The 25137-nt window shown below is 41.3% G+C and overlaps 2 protein-coding genes across 2 annotated transcripts; both read left to right on the plus strand.

The window, feature by feature from the left end:
* Positions 1-1069: 1069 nt before the first annotated feature.
* LOC120380980 (olfactory receptor 10C1-like) lies at positions 1070-7845 on the plus strand. Its single transcript, XM_039498945.1, has 3 exons — positions 1070-1110; positions 1966-2091; positions 6766-7845. The coding sequence occupies exon 3, from the start codon at positions 6788-6790 to the stop codon at positions 7721-7723; it is 936 nt and encodes a 311-aa protein (XP_039354879.1). The 5' UTR covers positions 1070-1110; positions 1966-2091; positions 6766-6787; the 3' UTR covers positions 7724-7845.
* A 16078-nt stretch (positions 7846-23923) lies between these two features.
* LOC120381107 (olfactory receptor 10C1-like) lies at positions 23924-24859 on the plus strand. Its single transcript, XM_039499198.1, has one exon. It carries the CDS (start codon positions 23924-23926, stop codon positions 24857-24859), a length of 936 nt encoding a protein of 311 aa, XP_039355132.1.
* Positions 24860-25137: the final 278 nt, after the last annotated feature.

Here is a 25137-nt window from a genome sequence, read left to right on the forward strand (position 1 = left end):
GAGAACGATTTTCCAACCAGTTATGCACTCAGCTTATAGTAGCTCCATCTAGGTTGTATTTCCTTAGTTTGTTTATGAGAACATCTTGTGAGACAGTATCAGAAGTCTTACTAAAGTCAAGATATACCACATCTACCACTTCCCCCACATCCACAGGGCTTGTTACCCTGTCAAAGAAAGCTATCAGATTGGTTTGACAGGATCTGTTCTTGAGAAATCCATGCTGACAGTTATTTATCACCTTATTATCTTCTAGGTGTTTGCAAATTGATTGCTTAATTATTTGCTCCATTATCTTTGCGGGTACAGAATGAGCTCCCAGTACGATGCTTTGGAAAAAAGAACTAATTCAATCTTGTGATGTATAAACAATGGAATCTTGAGTAGGAGTAGAGAGGTTATTGCACCACAGTATTTGCTTCTGTTGTGACCACTGCTGAAATACTGTGTCTAGTTCTTCTGTCCACAATTCCATAAAGCTACTGATAAGTTTGAGAGGTTTCAGAGAAGAGCCATGAAAATGATTAAAGGGTTAGAAAACCTACCTTATAGTGATAGACTATATGAGCTCAATCTGCTTAGCTTTAGAAAGAGAAAATTTATGGGTGACTTGATTACAATGTACAAGTATCTACATGGGGAAAAAGTATATAATGATGGGCTCTTCAAACGAGAACCAAAAGTTCTCACATGATCCAATAACTAGAATTTGCAATAAGACAAATTCAGACCAGAAATAATGTGTAACATTTTTAACGGAGGAGGTAATTAAACATTGGAACAATTATACAAGAGTCATGGTGGATTATCCCTCACTTACAATTTTTAAATCAAGGTTGGATGTGTCTGAAAAAAGATCTGTTCTATGAATTATTTTGGGGAAGTTCTGTGGACTGTGTCATAGAATCATATCATAGAATCTCAGGGTTGGAAGGGACCTCAGGAGTTCATCTAGTCCAACCCCCTTCTCAAACTAAATAATTGTGTCATACAAGAGGTCAGACTGTGATCATCACAGATCATCACAATGGTCCATTATGTTCTTGGAATCTTTGAATCCAGAGGCCTAGAGAGAGGCTGCTCTGCTCACGCCCAGAGCCTTATAACCAGGTACCTAGGGAATGTTGACACCAAGAAACTGAGGTTCCTCCAGGATTTTGTGAATATCAGTGGTAGCTGAATCTGGGACTTAGGCCCCTAAAGTGTCAGTTAGGATACGTCCAGATTACCTTTGTGAATCTAACCCTAACTCTCCCTCACAATGAGAATAAGAGTTGTGGGGTAAAGTTTCCATTGACTTGCATTAAAGGCCAGATTTTCAAAGGTATTCAGGTCATTCAGCTGCCTAATTCTGAGTCAAGTCAATGGGAATTAGGAATGTACATATCTTGATAAACATGGGCGCAGCTGCCTAAGTCACTTTCAAAACTGGTACTTAAGCTTGTAAATCAAAGAGATGTTTAGAAAATTATTTAGATTAGATTGGTTATCAGATTTCACCCTTGATTAATTAGGAGCAGTTTCTGGCAATCTTATTCACACTGAAAATAATGGGGCTTCTGTAGATGAAGGAACAATGTATTGTTTTTAAGAATCTTCCCTTTGCCCTTGTGAAGTTGTCATTTCTTGAAAGCAGCATTGGCTCGGTCCATTAATTGTGTTGTGATGTGAGCATTGTGCCATTGTCCGTGGGTGGGAATTGCAAGTACTCAGCGGCATTTTGCTGGAGGCGTCCTGCACTTGAACCAAACCCTGAGGTCCTTGTTTGGGTATGAGAGGTGGAATTTGGAAACGTGTCCATGGGATTTAGGAGCCTAAGTGCCAGCTGGATATCTGTCCCAAAAATGTGAAATATTCAGTGCCGTATTCTACTCTGTTGAAATCATTAGATGTTTAGCACTAATTTCAAGAGGAGAAAGAGTACAGTATTCCCATTATAATGATGTTATTACTTCATTTATTGAGACATCCGAGGTGTACCAAACCCCAGGTCCCTGGGGCTTATAAAGAAGCTGTTAAATATTGCAGTTCCATCCGTGACTGAATTCTTTGGTAACCACAGAGAGGAGATGAATGAGGGAAACAGAGCTGGTGAGAAATTCCTTGATTTGTCTAGAGTTATGTATATTTCCTTTGAATTCTTCTAAGTGATCTCAATCTAGATGAGTCTTGTGAAATCCCTATTATTTCTTCAGTTGAAATGTGCTCTGTTTAAAAGCCCTGAGTTCAATCTCACTTGGCGTAAATGCTGGGTAAGTCTACTGCAGTTAATTGTAGAACTGTTTGAAAATATTCCAACACAACTATTATACATCAGAAAATGCTGGTTGGATGGAACGAAAGCCTTTTACATGGGAATATACTGATTTTGTCTACATTTTGAAATAACATTATCAAAATATTTTGTCTATTCTGTTCCTTTCTATTCTGTTCCAGTTAATATGATAACACTGAGAGATATTATTTGACCTTATTAAAATGAAACATTTTTACATTACTGAAATGAAACATTCTAACATTCTTATAAGGTTCAAAGAATTTTTTTTTTACTATATCATTCTTCATAAAAAAAAACCCTGAGCATTTTCCTTTCATCCTGATATGCGATTTAGTGAAATTTTGAAAACTTATCATTTATCATGGGTCATAAATTCAATTTTTTTACTAAATATACTTAATACTATGAAACAGGCAGGTGAATTGCTTGATTCTGATCTCATTTACATTGGGTTTGCACTGATGGAACCACATGACATCAGAAGAAGATCTGATGGGATAGATGTAAAGCTACCACATCTTCACTCCTGTTTTTCGCTGGTGTAACTGCATCAATTTGAGTGAGCACCTTAGGAGAAACTGTGATCTCACTAGTTATTCATGATTAACTTCCATTTATAGACAGGAGAAACGTGCCCTAAATAATTGTAGACTGGCAAAGACATTTGAGAAACTGTCAAAATATTTATTCAGTTAAATTTGAGACTTCCAAACAAGCATAAGGAAATTAAATTTCAGTGACAAGTAGGTCTCATACAGATGATAAAATAAAATAAAAATAAAAACTGCACTCAATAATACTGATTCTTTTTTAAAGTACACATTCAAGAGAACAGTAACCTTTTCCAAGCATGATGAACATGTCTTTCATCAAGCCTTTGTCTTCACTGGTGGCACTGGGTAGGGTACAGGACTATGTCTATATCTATATGCCACAGTGAAAGAAAATTCATGATCACAGTTCAGTGCGTAGTTATTAGGACTGTTGATTAATTGCAGTTAACTCACATGATTAACTCAAAAAAATGAAGTGTGATTAAAAATAATTGTGATTAATTGCATTGTTAAACAAAAGAATACCAATTGAAATGTATTAAATATTTTGCATGTTTTTTGCATTTTCAAATATATAGATTTCTATTACAACACAGAATACAAAGTCTACGGTGCTCACTTTATATTATTGTTTTTTATTACAAATAGATGCACTGTAAAATGATCAACAATAAATAATATTTTTCAATTCATCTCATACAAGTATTGCAGTGCAATCTCTTTATCATGAAAGTGTAACTTACAAATGTAGATTTTTTTGTTCCATAACTGCATTCAAAAAAAAAACAATGTAAAACTTTAGAGCCCACATGTCTACTCAGTCCTACTTGTTCAGCCAATTGCTAAAACAAACAAGCTTTTTTTACATTTATGGGAGATACTGCTCACTGCATCTTATTTACAATGTCACCTGAAAGTGAGAACAGGTGTTTGCATGACAATTTTGTAGCTGGCATTGCAAAGTATTTACGTGCCAGATATGCTAAACATTCATATGCCCCTTCATGCTTCGGCTACCATTCCAGAGGACATTCTTCCATGCTGATGATGCTTGTTAAAAAAAATATGCATTAATTAAATTTGTGACTGAACTCCTTCAGGGAGAACTGCATGTCTCCTCTTTTGTTTTACCTCCATTCTGCCATATAATTCATATTCTACCCATCTCAGATGATGACCCAGCACGTGTTTCTTTTAAGAACACTTTCACAGCAGATTTGACAAAACACAAAGAAGGTACCAATGTGTGATTTCTAAGAATAGATACAGCACTTGACCCAAGGTTTAAGAATCTGAAGTGCCTTCCAAAATCTCAGAGGGACGAGGTGTGTTTTCAGATGTCTTAAAAGAGCAACACTCTAATGAGGAAACTACAGAACCCAAACCACCAAAAAAGAAAATCAACCTTCTGCTGGTGGCATCTGACTCAGATGATGAAAATGAACATGTGTTGGTCTGCTCTGTTTTGGATTGTTATTGAGTAGAACCCGTCATTTGTATGGACTCATGTCCCCTGGAGTGGTGGTTGCAGCATGAAGGGGCATATGAAGTACATCTACACGTAAATATTGTGACAGACCGAGACCAGTGGGGTACAGGAGACTGGTAGAGGGCAAATATACTGGTCACTGGATGAGTAGTTTTCTGTTCCCTGAGTGACCAGAGCAGGGGCTGCACTAGAGTAATCAGGAACCTGCTAGAACCAATTAAGGCAGGCAGGCTGATTAGATCACCTGCAGCCAGTCAAGGCAGGCTAATCCGGGAACCTGGGTTTAAAAAGGAGCTCACTCCAGTCAGGCGGGGGGGAGGGGAGCCAGAGGAGAGGAAGTGCGTGTGAGGAGCTGGGAGCAAGAGGCACCAGGAGCTGAGAGTGAGAGGGTGTGCTGCTGGAGGACTAAGGAGTACAAGCGTTATCAGACACCCGGAGGAAGGTCCTGTGGTCAGGATAAACAAGATGTTTGGAGGAGGCCATGGGGAAGTAGCCCAGGGAGTTGTAGCTGTCATGCAGCTGTTACAGGAGGCACTCTAGACAGCTGCAATCCACAGGGCCCTGGGCTGGAACCTGGAGAAGAGGGTGGGCCCGGGTTCCTCCCAAACCTCCCAACTCCTGATCAGACACAGGAGGAGTTGACCCAGACTGTGGGGAAGATCACTGAGGTGAGCAAATCTGCCAATAAGTGCAGAACCCACCAAGGTAGAGGAGGAACTTTGTCACAATATCTTGCGATGCTGGCTACAACAGAGCCATGCAAATTCCTGTTCTAACTTTCAGGTGACATTGTAAACAAGACGTGGGCAGCATTCTCTCCTGCAAATTGTAACCAAATTTGTTTGTCTGAGCGATTGGATGAAGTAGGACTGAGTGGACTTGTAGGCTCTAAAGTTTTATGTTGTTTTATTTTAGAATGCAGTTATTTTGTACATGATTCTACATTTATAAGTTCAACTTTCATGACAAAGAGATTGCACTACAGTACTTGTATTAGGTGAATTGAAATATACTATTTCTTTTGTTTTTTACAGTGCATATATTTGTAATAAAAATAAATATGAAGTGAGCACTGTATGCTTTGTATTGAGTGTTGTAATTGAAATCAGTATATTTGAAAATGTAGAAAACATCCAAAATTATTTAAATAAATTGTATTGTATTGTTGTTTAACAGTGCAATTAATAGCAATTAATTTTTTTAATCTTGATTTTTTTAATTGCTTGACAGCCCTAGTAGTTATATGTGGCAGTGAAAGGCTCCAGCAGTGGGAGACTGTGAGGAGATGCAGGATTTTTCCCCATTTCCACACTCATTCTCTGTATTGGGAAAGGCTCCAGCAGCGGGGAGTTCGCAGGACACCACACTGCCAAAATAGAAGTATAGATGGGGGAGGGATTGCTAAGGTATGTAGAGAGCCATGTAGGGTACATACCCTAAGGATCATGCATGTCTTTACTCACCTAAGTCATGCTTCACCATCTACACTGCTAAGCTAGAGGGTCATGCCATGTATGCAGTATTGATGTACCCATATAGAGAAACATGGACCCTAATCTTCCTTACCATACTGTAATATTCATGCAACCCAGTTGGGTCCAGTGAAGCTACTCCTAATTTATCGTAGTGTCAGTAAATGGACAATTGGTGGAAAAGAAATGGATTACAAAAGGTTTAGAATGTGGGAAATATGGAAAGATTAATGGGTAGATAAAGAGAGGCACAAACAAAGGTGCAGGCATGAATGAAGAGGAGACAAAGTGAATAAAATCAGAATATAGGGCACTGAAGTCAATGGACTGTTGCCAATGTCGTGGAAAGGAGAGGAGAAACAAGCCATCTCTGTAGCACAATGCATAACATAACTCCCACATGTATTCCCATGTATTCTGTTGGAATTGTCATACAGTGAATATATGATAAACAAGTCTATGTTCTCAGCTGATATATATTGGCCTAACTTTTCTGATTGTGCCACACACCAGGCAAAAATCTGCTATATATAATCTTAACATACATGCCCCAAAAGACTTGGAGGCAGATTTTGACGTTTAATTCCATCAGTGTAAATCCATTGAAGCTGTTTCTGATCACACTCATGGTTTAAACAAGTACAGTTTCATCGGTCAAAGTTTTTTTTCCCTTTTGATGCTAGTAAAAAATGGTATATTTACACTGAGGTTAGGAACATACCCCAGTATAAACCTGTTGTGACTGAGAGGAGAATGCAAACCATCAACCTTATTGAAGTTACTGTGGATTGACAGTGTTCTGACAGAAGAACTGGAGCAAAATAGTGTTGGTCCTGATTCATATCAGACAGACAGAGGGATGTATGTGTGGAGAGATAGTGGACAAGTCGTGATAGATAGATAGATTAGATGTCAGTTTGACTTGATTTAATGTATCAAACTAATATGCAGTTTTTCTTTTTAATTCTCAAGTTGAATTATACTGAAGAAGAAAATGAGAAAAAACACCTCTGTGATTGAGTTTGTCATACTGGGCTTCTCTAATTACCCAGACATGAATCCTGGTTTGTTCATGGTTTTTCTATGTATTTACATCATCACAGTGCTGGGCAACATCCTCATCATTATCATCATAAGTGTGGATCCTGTTCTGCACACTCCTATGTATTTCTTCCTCAGGACCTTGTCTTTCCTGGAGATCTGTTACACATCAGTGACTCTACCCAAGATACTAGCCAACTTGGTCTCAGAGAGTAAAACCATGTCCTTTGCCAGTTGTGCTGTACAGATGTATTTCTCTCTATTCTTCGGTGTTACTGAATGCTTCCTGCTTGCTTGTATGGCCTATGACCGCTACAGTGCCATATGCAATCCATTGCACTACACTGCCATCATGAATAAGAGGGTTTGCATCCAGCTGACAGGTGGCTCATCTATCTGTGGCACCTTGGCAGCCATGGGGCACACAACTTCTGTCTTCACACTTCCTTTTTGTGGATCCAATGTAATCAATCACTTATTTTGTGAAATCCAGCCAGTGCTGAAGCTGGTGTGTGGGGACACCTCTTGGATTGAGATCCTGGTAATTTTGGGTGCTGCCTTCATCCTCATACTGCCTTTCATGCTGATCCTGGTGTCCTACATCTGTATCATCTCCACCATCCTGAAAATTAGGTCCGCCGAAGGCAGGCGCAGAGCCTTCTCCACCTGCTCCTCACACCTCATTGTGGTCACGTTGCTCTACGGGACGGCCATTATCATGTATGTGCGCCCCAAGTCCAGCTTCTCTCCAGATGTGGACAAGTTACTCTCTCTGTTCTACACAGTGGTGACTCCGATCTTGAACCCCATTATCTACAGCCTCAGGAACAAGGAGGTGAAAGATGCCTTGAGGAAAACAGGGATGAAGGTATTTCATCCGCAAAAATAGATATTTTTTTCTCCAGCTAGATTATTCCCTGGGAAATATCCCAGCTCTCAAGAGATTCTATATTGCTAAAGAGACCAAGAGATAGTTCAGCATTACAAAGAAATTTCTCCAATCAAATATAGTGCTGGTCAACTTTTTCTGAAATTTGTATTAAATGACATTTTTTCATTACAATTTTGAATTTGAACAAAATAAATGAGAATTTTATTCTATTCCCTTCTGGCCTAAAAATGTGTGAATCTTCTAGAAAAGAAAAGAAAAGAATATGAAAGTACATTGCTTCCTCTTCCCATAGTTTGATGAGTTCTAATTCAAATATTTCTGCCTTTTATATAAAAATCTCCCATATTTCAATTAGAGTTGATTGAAATTTTCTAAGTTTCCCAAATATTTCTCTTCCCAAATGTTAAAGACAAAAACATGCATTGGGTAGAATAGTTTAAAAATGTTTTGCTATTATTTTTTCACCCTCAGTAGAGGCAAGTACATTTTGTAGAACTTTTGTAATTAATTTAAAAAAATGCTTTCAAAGGAATTTCAGATATCTCAAAAACCATGTTATTAATCATTACCTCCAAATTTTCAATACATTCTAATTCAGAAACATTTCAGTTCTAGACTAGAATGCCATTTATAATAGTATCATACATGGGATATCTGAAGTCTAAGAGGAAATCTGCATTGCTGGTTATAGCATATTCGTTGTTCTTTCATCCTGGAACATGGAAAACCATTAACCACAGCCTCTTTTTTTCACCACGAACTCACTGTTCATCAAAGTATCAGAGGGGTAGCCGTGTTAGTCTGGTTCTGTAGAAGCAGCAAAGAATCCTGTGGCACCTTATAGACTAACAGACGTTTTGCAGCATGAGCTTTCGTGGGTGAATACCCACTTCTTCGGATGCAAGCAGTGGAAATTTCCAGGGGCAGGTGTATATATAAGCAAGCAAGAAGCAAGCTAGAGATAACGAGGTTAGATCAATCAGGGAGGATGAGGCCCTGTTCCAGCAGCTGAGGTGTGAAAACCAAGGGAGGAGAAACTGGTTCTGTAATTGGCAAGCCATTCACAGTCTTTGTTGAGTCCTGAGCTGATGGTGTTAAATTTGCAGATGAACTGGAGCTCAACAGTTTCTCTTTGAAGTCTAGTCCTAAAGTTTTTTTGCTGTAGGATGGCCACCTTAAAATCTGCTATTTTGTGGCCAGGGAGGTTGAAGTGTTCTCCTACAGGTTTTTGTATATTGCCATTCCTAATGTCTGATTTGTGTCCATTTATCCTTTTCCTTAGAGACTGTCCAGTTTGGCCGATGTACATAGCAGAGGGGCATTGCTGGCATATGATGGCATATTTTACATTGGTGGACGTGCAGGTGAATGAACCGGTGATGGTGTGGCTGATCTGGTTAGGTGTTCATCAAAGGTACATCCAGTGTGAAGTATCTGTCTCTTTCTCACAACACCTAATTTTTAGGTCCATAGAAAATCATTAGAATTCACAAAGCATGGGTTTAGGGTTCAAGTTCCCTACACAATGAGGGGAGGGAGATTGGCACAAATGAATGGGATCCGCAAAAGCCAGGAGGTTGGATGGGGAGCTGACTAAACTAGCTACAGGAACTCCTCACTTAAAGTCGGCCTGGTTAATGGTGTTTTGATGTTAAGTTGCTGATCAATTAGGGAACATGCTCGTTTATAGCTGTGCAATGCTTCCTCCAAAAATCGTTTGGCAGCTACCTGTTTTGTCCACTGCTTGCAGGAAGAGCAGTCCGTTGCAGCTAGCTGGTGGGTGGTTGGAGCCAGGGTGGACCAACAGCTCCCCTATCAGCTCCCCCTATCAGCTCTCCACTTCCCTAAGTTCCCTGTGCAGCAGCTGTCCCTCCCCCCACTGCCATGTGCTGCTTCTGCCCTCTACCTAAGAGCTGATCCCAGAGACTCCTGCTTGCTGTACGGGGGAGGGAGGAAAAGGGGGGCTAATGTCAGGGTGTCTTCCCCTCCCCCCTGCTCCTGCACCCCACTTACCCCATCTTCCATAGAGCAGGGGAGGGAGCTTCTAGGCAGTAGCTGCAGGTCTCAGGTCTCAGCAAGCTGATTTAATTAACAAGGCAGTGTACTTAAGCCTGGGGTCATCTACTTAAAGGGGAAATACACATTTTTTCTCTCACACAAAGGGTGTGTGTCTCTGTCTGCCCTCCCTCCTTTCTTGCACCTTGTAGAGTGTTGTGAGAGTTAACACTTTAGGGCTCAGTCAATTGCTGTCAATATGATGGGGGCTAATTTAGCTAAACGAGTCAGGAAAACGATCTTGGAATCATCATGGATAGTTCTCTGAAGAAGTCCACGCAGTGTGTAGAGGCAGTAAAAAAAAAAAGCAAACAGAATGTTAGGAATTATTAAAAAGGGGATAGAGAATAAGACTGAGAAGATAGTATTGCCCTAATATAAATCCATGGTACGCCCACATCTCGAATATTGTGTACAGATGTGGTCTCCTCATCTCAAAAAAGATATACTGGCACTAGAAAAGGTTGAGAAAAGGGCAACTAAAATGATTAGGGGTTTGGAGAGGGTCCCATATGAGGAGAGATTAAAGAGGCTAGGACTCTTCAGCTTGGAAAAGAGGAGACTAAGGGGGGATATGATAGAGGTATATAAAATCATGAGTGATGTGGAGAAAGTGGATAAGGAAAAGTTCTTTTCTTATTCCCATAAAACAAGAACTAGGGATCACCAAATGAAATTAATGGGCAGCAGGTTTAAAACAAATAAAAGGAAGTTCTTCTTCATGCAGTGCACAGTCAACTCGTGGAACTCCTTACCTGAGGAGGTTGTGAAGGTTACAACTATAACAGCGTTTAAAAGAGAGCTGGATAAATTCATGGTGTTTAAGCCCATAAATGGCTATTATCCAGGATGGGTAAGGAATGGTGTCCCTAGCCTCTGTTTGTCAGAGGATGGAGATGGATGGCAGGAAAGAGATCACTTGATCGTTGCCTGTTAGGTTCACTTTCTCTGGGGCACCTGGCATTGGTCACTGTCGGTAGACAGGATACTGAGCTAGATGGACCTTTGTTCTGACCTGGTACAGCCGTTTTTATGTTCTTATGTTCATTTAGCAGTAAGGCATTCCCTGGGAAATATCCCACCCTCTGACTCCTCCACCTCAACCAGGCTTTACAATCATCATCACTGTCTACCAGAATTAAATTGTTTGTTTAAAACGTATACTGTGTGTGTGTGTGTGTGTGTGTGTGTGTGTGTGTCTTTTGTCTGGTGAAAAACATTTCCCTGGAACTTAACCCCCCCATTTACATTAATTCTATGGGGAAATTGGATTTGCTTAACATCATTTCGCTTAAAGTTGCATTTTTCAGGAACATAACTACAACGTTAAGTGCGGAGTTCCTGTACTAAACTAGCAGATGCTAAGTTGAGGCATGTGTGCTAAGCCCTGCCCCTCATCAGGAGCCCTGTACCTAGGTTCAGGCTGAAGTGAAATACCTATCTCTGCTTCTGATGTACAGCCAGGAACTGTCTCCTGGAGGTAGGTTTGGGGAGTGTTTTCTGGCAAGAAACAAGGAGGAGGAGTTGGATGCAGTAGCAGCTGCCCCATAACTTTTAGCTTAGAGGCTAGAGTACTAAAGTCAGAGATGGGAGACCCCCCACACACAGTTCAGTTCCCCATGTGTGTGAAGAGAAGGGATTTGTAGAGGGGGTTTCCACCTCCCAGTTGAGTGCCTTAACCACTGAGCTCAGGGATATTCTGTTGTGGGGTTCCCTCAGCCTCACCTGTTGAATGGAATTCCAATTTACATAAATAATTAAACAGTCATCAGAGGAGGACAACTGGGTCTGGGAGCTGCCACCTTCCAGGGGAGAAACCCAATCACCACTCTAGGTAGAGTTTCTCATACACTCTCTGACCCAATGAATATACAAATATTTATCAAAAAAGGACTGAGAGGTCGGAAATGACTGCTCAAATTATTTGCCCTGGTCAAGGTGGGTATCCTAGCTGTAGGGACCCTCTACTAGTGAGGACTCTGAAGTGACTTGGGATTGTTCCAGTTGGGAAAATCCTGAATGCTGCAATCCAGCCTTGGAGACCACAAGTCCCGTGATGCTTTGGGAAAGAGAGAGAAACCTCTGCTTCCAGGGGATGCAGGGGAGCATGTGGTGGGCTCCATCTTGGTGGGGAGGCTAGACCCTGGTTGGGGGTGTGGAGATGAGATTTCTTTGGTGGTGCTCCTTCCCATCCAGGAGCTGCTGCTTGAAAGCCAGAGGCTGCTACTGAGACTCTGCTGGGACTTTGACCTATCAAAGAGCCATGGGAGCTATTCCTGGGCTTCATCGGAGCCAGAGAAGACTGTTGCTGTGCCAAGAATTGACTGAGGTTGCCCTGCCATGAAGGCAGTTTTTCTGTTTGGGAAAGTGCTTGCAAGAGAAGAGGACTGTAAAGCAGCAAAGAGACTGTAAAGCATTTCCCAAGTCTGAGAAGAGACTAAGGGGTCTTATCATCCTACTAGGTCCTAGGGTTACTGACCTCTGGTTATACCAATGTGCACCTTCAGAGGGCTTCTGCAGCTTTTAATGATCCCAAGTTAGCATCTGTCTGCCCCTTGTTGCCTGGGCTGGATGGCTTTATTGGACCAGCAGAGTGTTGTTCCCAGCTTCAACATCTTCCAGCACACCCACACAAGCAAGTGTCTAGAACTCTGAAGTTGAGAGGAGCGCACACTCGGGATTGGGGGGGGGGAGTGTGGGACTGGTGCCAATGCACATTTGAGCTGGTTACGTTTCATGTACTGCTGTAAAATGTATGTATCAATTGATTTATTGAAGCAACCCTTGCTGATTTTAATTGGTTGTGATATTTTAATTAATCTCAGCCCATTATATAACATTTTCTTAAGTTGTTAAGTAAAGGTGTGTTTATTCTAATCTAAGTATATATTGTTTATAATTGGAAACGTTGAGTAAAACCCATATCATAGATAAGACCCATATCATAGATAAGCTCAGGTTTCTTCCTGGAGGTTCCCAAGGTATGCCGTTGAGTGGGTACAGGGCCCAGCCATGTTGGGGAACCACCAAGATTCTTTCTTTGCCGGTTTGTGGGACGCAGTGAGACTTGTGCACAACATTGTCTTCGTACTGCACAACATTTTTATTTAAAAAAATCGAACAACATAAAATTAAGACAGCTCACATTAAATGCATTAAAACCAGGCTAATGGTTATATGTCAAAATGTACCTTTAAACTAGGAATCATCATTGAGTGTGTGTGCGGGGGTCAGTACTTAGCCCTACACTAAACAAAATGTTCCTCAATGACCTGGATAATATTTGCAGGTGAATGAAGAGGAGAGGTCACTGATTCTGAGGGATCTGAATCTCTTGGTTAACTGTGCTCAAACAAACAATTTGCTTTTCAATATGGTTATATGTAAATGCATACTTCTAGGAGCAAAGAATGCTGGCCATACTTACAGGATGGGGGACTCTATCTGAGGAGACAGTGACTGTGGAAAAGATTTCGGAGTCATAGTGGGAAATCAGCTGAACATAGAATCATAGAATCTTAGAACTGGAACGGACCTCGAGAGGTCATCTAGTCTGATCCCCACCACTCAAGGCAGGACTAAATGTTCTAGAGCACCCCTGACTGGTGTTTGTCCAACCTGCTCTTAAAAATCCCCAGTGATGGAGATTCCACAAACTCCCTAGGCAAGTAATTCCAGTGCTTAATCACTCTGATAGTTAGGAAGTTTTTCCTAATGACCAACCTAAACTGCCCTTGCTGCAATTTAAGTCCATTGCTTCTTGTCCTATCCTCAGAGGTCAAGATATACCACATCTACCGCTTCCCCCACATGCACAGGGCTTGTTACCCTGTCAAAGAAAGGTATCAGATTGGTTTGACACGATCTGTTCTTGAGAAATCCATGCTGACAGTTATTTATCTCCTTATTATCTTCTAGGTGTTTGCAAAGTGATTGCTTAATTATTTGCTCCATTATCTTTTTTTCCCCCTTCATAGAATCATAGAATCTCAGGGTTTGAAGGGACCTCAGGAGGTCATCTAGTCCAACCCCCTGCTCAAAGCAGGACCAAACCCAGCTAAATCATCCCAGCCAGGGCTTTGTCAAGCCTGACCTTAAAAACCTCTAAGGAAGGAGATTCCACCACCTCCCTAGGTAACCCATTCCAGTTCTTCACCACCCTACTAGTGAAAAAGTTTTTCCTAATGTCCAACCTAAACCTCCCCCTCTGCAACTTGAGACCATTACTCCTTGTTCTGTCATCTTCTACCACTGAGAACAGCCTAGATCCATCCTCTTTGGAACCCCCCCTTTCAGGTAGTTGAAAGCAGCTATCAAATGCCCCCTCATTCTTCTCTTCTGCAGACTAAACAATCTCAGTTCCCTCAGCCTCTCCTCATAAGTCATGTGCTCCAGCCCCCTAATCATTTTTGTTGCCCTCCGCTGGACTCTCTCCAATTTATCCACATCCTTCTTGTAGTGTGGGGCCCAAAAATGGACACAGTACTCCAAATGAGGCCTCACCAGTGCTGAATAGAGGGGAATGATCACATCCCTCGATCTGCTGGAAATGCCCCTACTTATACAACCCAAAATGCCATTAGCCTTCTTGGCACCAAGGGCACACTGTTGACTCATATTCAGCTTTTCATCCACCATAACCCCTAGGTCCTTTTCTGCAGAACTGCTGCCCAGCCATTCTGTAGCTGTGCATGGGATTCTTCCTTCCTAAGTGCAGGACTATGCACTTGTCCTTGTTGAACCTCATCATATTTCTTTTGGCCCAAACCTCTAATTTGTCTAGGTCCCTCTGTATCCTATCCCTACCCTCCAGCGTACCTTGAAACAACCTTTTATGTACCTGAAAACTGTTATCATGTCCTCTCTCAGTCTTCTATTCTCCAGATTAAACAAACTAATTTTTTGTTCAATCTTCCCTCATAGGTCATTTTTCCTAGACCTTTAATTATTTTTGTTGCTCTTCTCTGGACTTTCTCCAATTTGTTCACATCTTTCCTGAAATGTGGCACCCAGAACTGGACACAATACTCCAGTTGAGCAAGGAGTAGAGCAGAAGGACTACTTCTCGAGTCTTGCTTACAGTACTCCTGCTAATACATACCAGAATGATGGGTTGTTTTTTTTTCAACAGCATTATACTGTTGACTCATATTTAGCTTGTGATCCACTATGAACTCCAGATCCCTTTCCACAGTACTTCTTCCTAAGCAGTCATTTCCCATTTTGTATGTGTGCAACTGCTTGTTCCTTCCTACGTGGAGTACTTTGCATTTGTTCTTATTGAATTTCATCCTATTTACTTCCGACCATTTCTCCAGTTTTTCCAAGTCATTTTGAATTTTTATCCTATCCTCCAAAGTACTTGCAATACCTCCCAGCTTGGTATCATCCACAAACTTTATAAATGTACTCTCTATGCCATTATCCAAATCATTGATGAAGATATTAAACAGAACCGGACCCAGAACCAATCTTTGTGGGACCCCCCTCATTATGCACATCCAGCATGACTGTGAAACACTGATAACTACTCTCTGGGAACGATTTTCCAACCAGTTATGCACTCACCTTATAGTTGTATTTCCTTAGTTCTTTTATGAGAACATCTTGTGAGACAGTATCAGAAGTCTTACTAAAGTCAAGATATATCACATCTACCGCTTCTCCCACATGCACAGGGCTTGTTACCCTGTCAAAGAAAGCTATCAGATTGGTTTGACAGGATCTGTTCTTGAGAAATCCATGCTGACAGTTATTTATCACCTTATTATCTTCTAGGTGTTTGCAAATTGATTGCTTAATTATTTGCTCCATTATCTTTGCGGGTACATAATGAGCTCCCAGTACGATGCTTTGGACAAAAGAACTAATTCCATCTTGTGATGTATAAACAATGGAATCTTGAGTAGGAGTAGAGAGGTTATTTCACCACAGCATTTGCTTCTGTTGTGACCACTGCTGAAATACTGTGTCTAGTTCTTCTGTCCACAGTCCCATAAGGCTATTGATAAATTTGAGAGGTTTCAGAGAAGAGCCATGAAAATATTTAAAGGGTTAGAAAACCTGCCTTATAGTGATAGACTATATGACCTCAATCTGTTTAGCTTTGAAAAGAGAAAATTTATGGGTGACTTGATTACAATGTACAAGTATCTACATGGGGAACAAGTATATAATGATGGGCTCTTCACACTAGAACCAAAAGTTCTCACATGATCCAATAACTAGAATTTGCAATAAGACAAATTCAGACCAGAAATAATGTGTAACATTTTAAACAGAGGAGGTAATTAACCATTGGAACAATTAAACAAGAGTCATGGTGGATTGTCCCTCACTGACAATTTTTAAATCAAGTTTGGATGTGTCTGAAAAAAGATCTGTTCTATGAATTATTTTGGGGAAGTTCTGTGGACTGTGTCATAGAATCATATCATAGAATCTCAGGGTTGGAAGGGACCTCAGGAGTTCATCTAGTCCAACCCCCTTCTCAAACTAAATAATTGTGTCATACAAGAGGTCAGACTGTGATCATCACGGATCATCACAATGGTCCCTTATGTTCTTGAAATCTTTGAATCCAGAGGCCTAGAGAGAGGCTGCTCTGCTCACGCCCAGAGCCTTATAACCAGGTACCTAGGGAATGTTGACACCAAGAAACTGAGGTTCCTCCAGGATTTTGTGAATATCAGTGGTAGCTGAATCTGGGACTTAGGCCTCTAAAGTGTCAGTTAGGATACATCCAGGCTACCTTTGTGAATATATGAGTTGTGGGGTAATGTTTCCATTGACTTGCATTAAAGGCCAGATTTTCAAAGGTATTCAGGTCATTCAGGTGCCTAATTCTGAGTCACTTTGCCCTTGTGAAGTTGTCATTTGTTGAAAGCAGCATTGGCTCAGTCCATTAATTGTGATGTGATGTGAGCATTGTGCCATTGTCCTTGGGTGGGAATTGCAAGTACTCAGCGGCATTTTGCTGGAGCCGTCCTGCACTTGAACCAAACCCTGAGGTCCTTGTTTGGGTATGAGAGGTGGAATTTGGAAATGTGTCCATGGGATTTAGGAGCCTAAGTGCCAGCTGGATATGTGTCCTAAAAATGCAAAATATTCAATGCCGTATTCTACTCTGTTGAAATCATTAGATGTTTAGCACTAATTTCAAGAGGAGAAAGAGTACAGTATTCCCATTATAATGATGTTATTACTTCATTTATTGAGACATCCGAGGTGTACCGAACCCCAGGTCCCTGGGGCTTATAAAGAAGCTGTTAAATATTGCAGTTCCATCCGTGACTGAATTCTTTGGTAACCACAGAGAGGAGATGAATGTGGGACACAGAGCAGGTGAGAAATTCGTTGATTTGTCTAGAGTTATATATATTTCCTTTGGAATCTTCTAAGTGATCTCAATGTAGATGAGTTTTGTGAAATCCCTATTATTTCTTCAGTGGTAATGTGGTCTGTTTAAACGCCCTGAGTTCAATCTCACTTGGCGTAAATGCTGGGTAAGTCTACTGCAGTTAATTGTAGAACTGTTTGAAAATATTCCAACACAACTATTATACATCAGAAAATGCTGGTTGGATGGAACGAAAGCCTTTTACATGGGAATATACTGATTTTGTCTACATTTTGAAATAACATTATCAAAATGTTTTGTCTATTCTGTTCCTTTCTATTCTGTTCCAGTTAGAATGATAACACTGGGAGATATTATTTGACCTTATTAAAATGAAACATTTTTACACTACTGAAATGAAACATTCTAACATGCTTATAAGGTTCAAAGACATTTTTTACTATGTCATTCTTCATAAAAAAACCCTGAGCATTTGCCTTTCATCCTGATATGTGATTTAGTGAAATTTTGAAAAGTTAGCATTTACCATGGGTCATAAATTCAATTTTTTTACTAAATATACTTAATACTATGAAACAGGCAGATGAATTGCTTCATTCTGATCTCATTTACATTGGGTTTGCACTGATGGAACCACATGACATCAGAAGAAGATCTGATGGGATAGATGTAAAGCTACCACATCTTCACTCCTGTTTTTCACTCGTGTAACTGCATCAATTTGAGTGAGCACCTTAGGAGAAACTGTGATCTCACTAGTTATTCATGATTTACTTCCATTTATAGACAGGAGAAACATGCCTTAAATAATTGTAGACTGGCAAAGACATTTGAGAAACTGTCAAAATATTTATTCAGTTAAATTTGAGACTTCCAAACGAGCATAAGGAAATTAAATTTCAGTGAAGAGTAGGTCTCATACAGATGATAAAATAAAATAAAATAAAAATAAAAAACTGCACTCAATAATATTGATTGTTTTTTAAAGTACACATTCAAGAGAACAGTAACCTTTTCCAAGCATGATGTACATGTCTTTCATCAAGCCTTTGTCTTCACTGGTGGCACTGGGTAGGGTACAGGACTATGTCTATATCTATATGCCACAATGAAAGGAAGTTCATGATCACAGTTCAGTGTGTAGTTATTAGGACTGTTGATTAATTGCAGTTAACTCACATGATTAACTCAAAAAAATGAAGTGTGATTAAAAATAATTGTGATTAATTGCATTGTTAAACAAAAGAATACCAATTGAAATTTATTAAATATTTTGCATGTTTTTTGCATTTTCAAATATATTGATTTCTATTACAACACAGAATACAAAGTCTACAGTGCTCACTTTATATTACTATTTTTTATTACAAATAGTTGCACTGTAAAATGATAAAATAAATAATATTTTTCAACTCAGCTGATACAAGTACTGTAGTGCAATCTCTTTATCATGAAAGTGTAACTTACAAATGTAGATTTTTTTTGTTCCATAACTCAAAGCCAAAACAATGTAAAACTTTAGAGCCCTCAAGTCTACTCAGTCCTACTTGTTCAGCCAATTGCTAAAACAAACAAGCTTTTTTTTACATTTACGGGAGATACTGCTCACTGCATCTTATTTACAATGTCACCAGAAAGTGAGAACAGGTGTTTGCATGGCAATTTTGTAGCTGGCATTGCAAAGTATCAAGTATCAGAGAGGTAGCCGTGTTAGTCTGGTTCTGTAAAAGCAGCAAAGAATCCTGTGGCACCTTATAGACTAACAGACGTTTTGCAGCATGAGCTTTCGTGGGTGAATACCCACTTTGTCGGATGCAAGAGTGGAAATTTCCAGGGACAGGTAAATATAAGCAAGCAAGAAGCAAGCTAGAGATAACGAGGTTAGATCAATCAGGGAGGATGAGGCCCTGTTCTAGCAGTTGAGGTGTGAAAACCAAAGAAGGAGAAACTGGTTCTGTAGTTGGCAAGCCATTCACAGTCTTTGTTTAATCCTAAACTGATGGTGTCAAATTTGCAAATGAACTGAAGCTCAGCAGTTTCTCTTAGAAGTCTGGTCCTAAAGTTTTTTTTGCTGGAGGATGGCCATCTTAAGATCTGCTATTGTGTGGCCAGGGAGGTTGAAGTGTTCTCCTACAGGTTTTTGTATATTGCCATTCCTAATATCTGATTTGTGACCATTTATCCTTTTCCTTAGAGACTGTCCAGTTTGGCCGATGTACATAGCAGAAGGGCATTGCTGGCATATGATGGCATATATTACATTGGTGGATGTGCAGGTGAATGAACCGGTGATGGTGTGGCTGATCTGGTTAGGTCCTGTGATGGTGTTGCTGGTGTAGATATGTGGGCAGAGTTGGCATCGAGGTTTGTTGCATGAATTGGTTCCTGAGCTAGAGTTATTATGGTGCGGTGTGCAGTTACTGGTGAGAATATGCTTCAGGTTGGCAGGTTGTCTGTGGGCCAGGACTGGCCTGCCATCCAAGGCCTGTGAAAGTGTGGGATCATTGTCCAGGATGGGTTGTAGATCCCTGATGATGCGTTGGAGGGGCTTTAGCTGGGGACTGTATGTGATGGCCAGTGGAGTCCTGTTGGTTTCTTTCTTGGGTTTGTCTTGCAGTAGGAGGCTTCCGGGTACACGTCTGGCTCTGTTGATCTGTTTCCTTATTTCTTCGTGCGGGTACTGTAGTTTTGAGAATGCTTGGTGGAGATTTTCTAGGTGTTGGTCTCTGTCTGCGGGGTTAGAGCAGATACGGTTGTACCTCAGTGCTTGGCTGTAGACAATGGATCTTGTGGTGTGTCCAGGATGGAAGCTGGAGGCATGAAGGTAGGCATAGCGGTCAGTAGGTTTTTGGTATAGGGTGGTGTTAATGTGACCATCACTTATTAGCACCGTGGTGTCTAGGAAGTGGACCTCCCGTGTAGATTGGTCCAGGCTGAGGTTGATGGAGGGGTGGAAGCTGTTGAAATCGTGGTGGAATTTTTCAGACTCTCCTTCCCATGGGTCCAGATGATGAAGATGTCATCAATGTAGTGTAGGTAGAGAAGGGGTGTGAGTGGACGGGAGCTGAGGAAGCGTTGTTCCAGGTCGGCCATAAAAATATTGGCATATTGTGGGGCCATGCGGGTGCCCATAGTGGTGCCACTGATCTGGAGATATATATTGTCATCAAATTTGAAATAGTTGTGTGTGAGGATAAAGGCACAGAGCTCAGCAACCAGTTGTGCTGTGGCATCATCAGGGATACTGTTCCTGACAGCTTGTATTCCATCAGTGTGTGGGATGTTTGTGTAGAGAGCCTCTACATCCATGGTGGCTAGGATGGTGTTTTCTGGAAGGTCACCAATGCATTGTAGTTTCCTCAGGAAATCAGTGGTGTCACGGTAGCATAGGGTCTGAGCAGAGAGTCTACATATCCAGACAGTCCTTCAGTGAGAGTTCCAATGCCCGAGATGATGGGGCGTCCAGGATTTCCGGGTTTGTGGATCTTGGGTAGTAGATAGAATAACCCTGGTCGGGGCTCTAAGGGTATGTTGATTTGTTCTGGTGTTAGTGTGGGGAGTGTCCTGAGTAGATGGTGCAGTTTCTTAGTGTATTCCTCAGTGGGATCTGAGGGAAGCAGCCTGTAAAATTTGGTATTGGAGAGTTGTCTGGTGGCCTCCTTTTGGTAGTCAGACCTGTTCATGATGACAACAGCACCTCCTTTATCAGCCTCTTTGATTATAATGTCAGGATGGTTTCTGAGGCTGTGGATGGCATTGCGTTCTGCATGACTTAGGTTGTGAGGCAAGCGATGTTGTTTTTCCACAATTTCTGCCTGTGCACGTCGGTGGAAGCAATCAATGTATAGGTCCAGACTGTCATTTCGACCCTCAGGAGGAGTCCATGTGGAGTTCTTCTTCTTGTGCTGTTGGTGGGAGGGTGACTGTGTATCAGTGCGCTGTTCAGTGTTGTCCTGAAAGTATTCTTTGAGTCGGAGACGGCGAAAGTAGGCTTCCAGATCGCCGCAGAACTGTATCATGTTGGTGGGGGTGGCAGGGCAGAAGGAGAGTCCCCGAGATAGGACAGACTGTTCTTCTGGGCTGAGTGTGTGGGGTTGGATAGATTGACGATATTGCTGGGTGGGTTAGGGGTACCACGGTTGTGGCCTCATGTGGCAGGTAGGAGTTTAGACGGCTTACAGTCCTTTTTCCTTTGTAGAGAGGTGAAGTGAGTGATGTAGATCTCCTGTCTTATTTTAGTGAAGTCCGTTTGTATGGAAGTTTGGTTATTGATGAGAGTCTCCAGGTTGGAGAGCTCTTTTTTGATGTTTTCCTGTTTCTGTATAGGATGCCGATCAGGTGGTTCCTCAGTTTCTTTGATAGAGTATGGCATAATCTCTCACTGTGGTCTGTGTGGTATGTAGATAGCAGTGGATTTTTTACCTTTAGTCCATTAGGTATGATGTCCATCCGTTTGCATTTGGAAAGGAAGATGATATCCGTCTGTATTTGTGCAAGTTTCTTCATGAGGTTGATGGATTTCCACTCCATACGGCTAAATGCAGTGCCTTGCATGGTGTCAAGTATCAGAGAGGTAGCCGTGTTAGTCTGGTTCTGTAAAAGCAGCAAAGAATCCTGTGGCACCTTATAGACTAACAGAGGTTTTGCAGCATGAGCTTTCGTGGGTGAATACCCACTTCGTCGGATGCAAGAGTGGAAATTTCCAGGGGCAGGTAAATATAAGCAAGCAAGAGATAACAAGGTTAGATCAATCAGGGAGGATGAGGCCCTGTTCTAGCAGTTGAGGTGTATTTGTGCAAGAAACTGAGGCATCCTATACAGCAAACAGGTGGTGCCTCAGTTTCTTGCTGCTATTGCAAAGTATTTACTTGCCAGATATGCTAAACATTCATATGCCCCTTCATGCTTCAGCTACCATTCCAGAGGACATGCTTCCATGCTGATGATGCTCATTAAAAAAAATAATGCATTAATTAAATTTGTGACTGAACTCCTTCAGAGAGAATAGTATGTCTCCTCTTTTGTTTTACCTGCATTCTGCCATATATTTCATATTCTACCAATCTCAGATGATGACCCAGCACATGTTTCTTTTAAGAACACTTTCACAGCAGATTTGACAAAACACAAAGAAGGTACCAATGTGTGATTTTAAAGAATAGATACAGCACTTGACCCAAGGTTTAAGAATCTGAAGTGCCTTCCAAAATCTCAGAGGGACGAGGTGTGGGGAATGTTTTCAGATGTCTTAAGAGAGCAACACTTTAATGAGGAAACTACAGAATCCAAACCACCAAAAAAGAAAATCAACCTTCTGCTGGTGCCATCTGAGTCAGATGATGAAAATGAACATGTGTTGGTATGCTCTGCTTTGGATCGTTATTGAGTAGAACCCGTCATCAGCATGGACGCACATCCCCTGGAATGGTGGTTGCCGCATGAAGGGGCATATGAAGTACATCTGCACGTAAATATTGTGACAGACCGAGACCAGTGGGGTACAGGAGTCTGGTAGAGGGCAAATATACTGGTCACTGGATGAGTAGTTTTCTGTTCCCTGAGTGACCAGAGCAGAGGCTGCACTAGAGTAATCAGGAACCTGCTAGAGCCAATTAAGGCAGGCAGGCTGATTACAGCACCTACAGCCAATCCAGGCAGGCTAATCCGGGAACCTGGGTTTAAAAAGGAGCTCACTCCAGTCAGGTGGGGAGGAACCAGAGGAGAGGAAGTGCGTGTGAGGAGCTGGAAGCAAGAGGCACCAGGAGCTCAGAGTGAGAGGGTGCTGCTGCTGGAGGACTAAGGAGTACAAGTGTTATCAGACACCAGGAGGAAGGTCCTGTGGTGAGGATAAAGAAGGTGTTTGGAGGAGGCCATGGGGAAGTAGCCCAGGGAGTTGTAGCTGTCATGCAGCTGTTACAGGAGGCACTATAGACAGCTGCAATCCACAGGGCCCTGGGCTGGAATCAGGAGTAGAGGGCGGGCCCGGGTTCCCCCCAAACCTCCCAACTCCTGATCAGACACAGGAGGAGTTGACCCAGACTGTGGGGGAAGATCACTGAGGTGAGCAAATCTGCCAACAAGCGCAGGACCCACCAAGGTAGAGGAGGAACTTTGTCACAATATCTTGCGATGCTGGCTACAACAGAGCCATGCAAATGCCTGTTCTCACTTTCAGGTGACATTATAAACAAGACGTGGGCAGCATTATCTCCTGCAAATTGTAACCAAATTTGTTTGTCTGAGCGATTGGCTGAAGTAGGACTGAGTGGATTTGTAGGTTCTAAAGTTTTATATTGTTTTATTGTGCCACACACCAGGCAAAAATCTGCTATACATTATCTTAACATTCATGCCCCAAAAGACTTGGAGGCAGATTTTGACGTTTAATTCCATCAGTGTAAATCCATTGAAGCTGTTTCTGATCACACTCATGGTTTACACAAGTACAATTTCATCGGTCAAAGATTTTTTTTCCCTTTTGATGCTAGTAAAAAGGTATATTTAAACTGAGGTTAGGAACATACCCCAGTATAAACCTGTTGGGACTGAGAGGAGAATGCAAACCATCAACCTTATTGAAGTTACTCTGGATTGACAGTGTTCTGACAGGAGAACTGGAGCAAAATAATGTCAGTCCTGATTCATGTGTGGAGAGATAGTGGACAAGTCATGATAGATAGATGGATAGATAGATTAGATGTCTGTTTGACTTGATTTAAAGTATCAAACTAATATGCAGTTTTTCTTTTTAATTCTCAAGTTGAATTATACTGAAGAAGAAAATGAGAAAAAACACCTCTGTGATTGAGTTTGTCATACTGGGCTTCTCTGATTACCCAGACATGAATCCTGGTTTGTTCATGGTTTTTCTATGTATTTACATCATCACAGTGCTGGGCAACATCCTCATTATTATCATCATAAGTGTGGATCCTGTTCTGCACACTCCTATGTATTTCTTCCTCAGGACCTTGTCTTTCCTGGAGATCTGTTACACATCAGTGACTCTACCCAAGATACTAGCCAACTTGGTCTCAGAGAGTAAAACCATGTCCTTTGCCAGTTGTGCTGTACAGATGTATTTCCATCTATTCTTCGGTGTTACTGAATGCTTTCTGCTTGCTTGTATGGCCTATGACCGCTATAGTGCCATATGCAAACCATTGCACTACACTGCCATCATGAATAATAGGGTTTGCATCCAGCTGACAGGTGCTTCAACTATCTGTGGCACCTTGGCGGCCATGGGGCACACTACTTTTGTCTTCACACTTCCTTTTTGTGGATCCAATGTAATCAATCATTTATTTTGTGAAATCCAACCAGTGCTGAAACTGGTGTGTGGGGACACCTTTTGGATTGAGATCCTGATAATTTTGGGTGCTGCCTTCATCCTCATACTGCCTTTCATGCTGATCCTGGTGTCCTACATCTATATCATCTCCACCATCCTGAAAATTAGGTCCACTGAAGGCAGGCGCAGAGCCTTCTCCACCTGCTCCTCACACCTCATCGTGGTAACATTGTTCTATGGGCCGGGCCTTATCATGTATCTGCATCCCAAGTCCAGTTTCTCTCCAGATGTGAACAAGTTACTCTCTCTGTTCTACTCAGTGGTGACTCCGATTTTGAACCCCATTATCTACAGCTTCAGGAATAAGGAGATGAAAAGTGCTTTGAGGAAAATAGGGATGAAGATATTTCATTCAGAAATATAGATAATTTCCCTTCAGCTGGGTTATGCCCTCTCAAGAGACTCTACAGCATGGAAGACACATCTCAACATTATGAGGAAATTTATCTAATCAAATGTAGTGCTAGAAAACTTTTTTTGAAGTTTGTATTTCAATTAGTTTTTATAATTAAAATTATGAATTTTCAGCAAAAGAAATGAGGATTTTTTTCAATCCTCTTCTGTCCTAAAAATCTGTGACTATTTAGAAAAGAAAAGAAAAGAAAAGAAAATTACACTGCCCCCTCTTTGCATTTTTTGACC

Source organism: Mauremys reevesii, linkage group 13, assembly GCF_016161935.1.
Source record: "Mauremys reevesii isolate NIE-2019 linkage group 13, ASM1616193v1, whole genome shotgun sequence".
Lineage (NCBI taxonomy): Eukaryota > Metazoa > Chordata > Testudines > Geoemydidae > Mauremys > Mauremys reevesii.

What these genes read in the sequence shown, in the direction of transcription:
- LOC120381107 (XM_039499198.1), top strand. Translation starts at nt 23,924, where the DNA reads ATGAGAAAAAACACCTCTGTGATTGAGTTTGTCATACTGGGCTTCTCT.
- LOC120380980 (XM_039498945.1), top strand. Translation starts at nt 6,788, where the DNA reads ATGAGAAAAAACACCTCTGTGATTGAGTTTGTCATACTGGGCTTCTCT.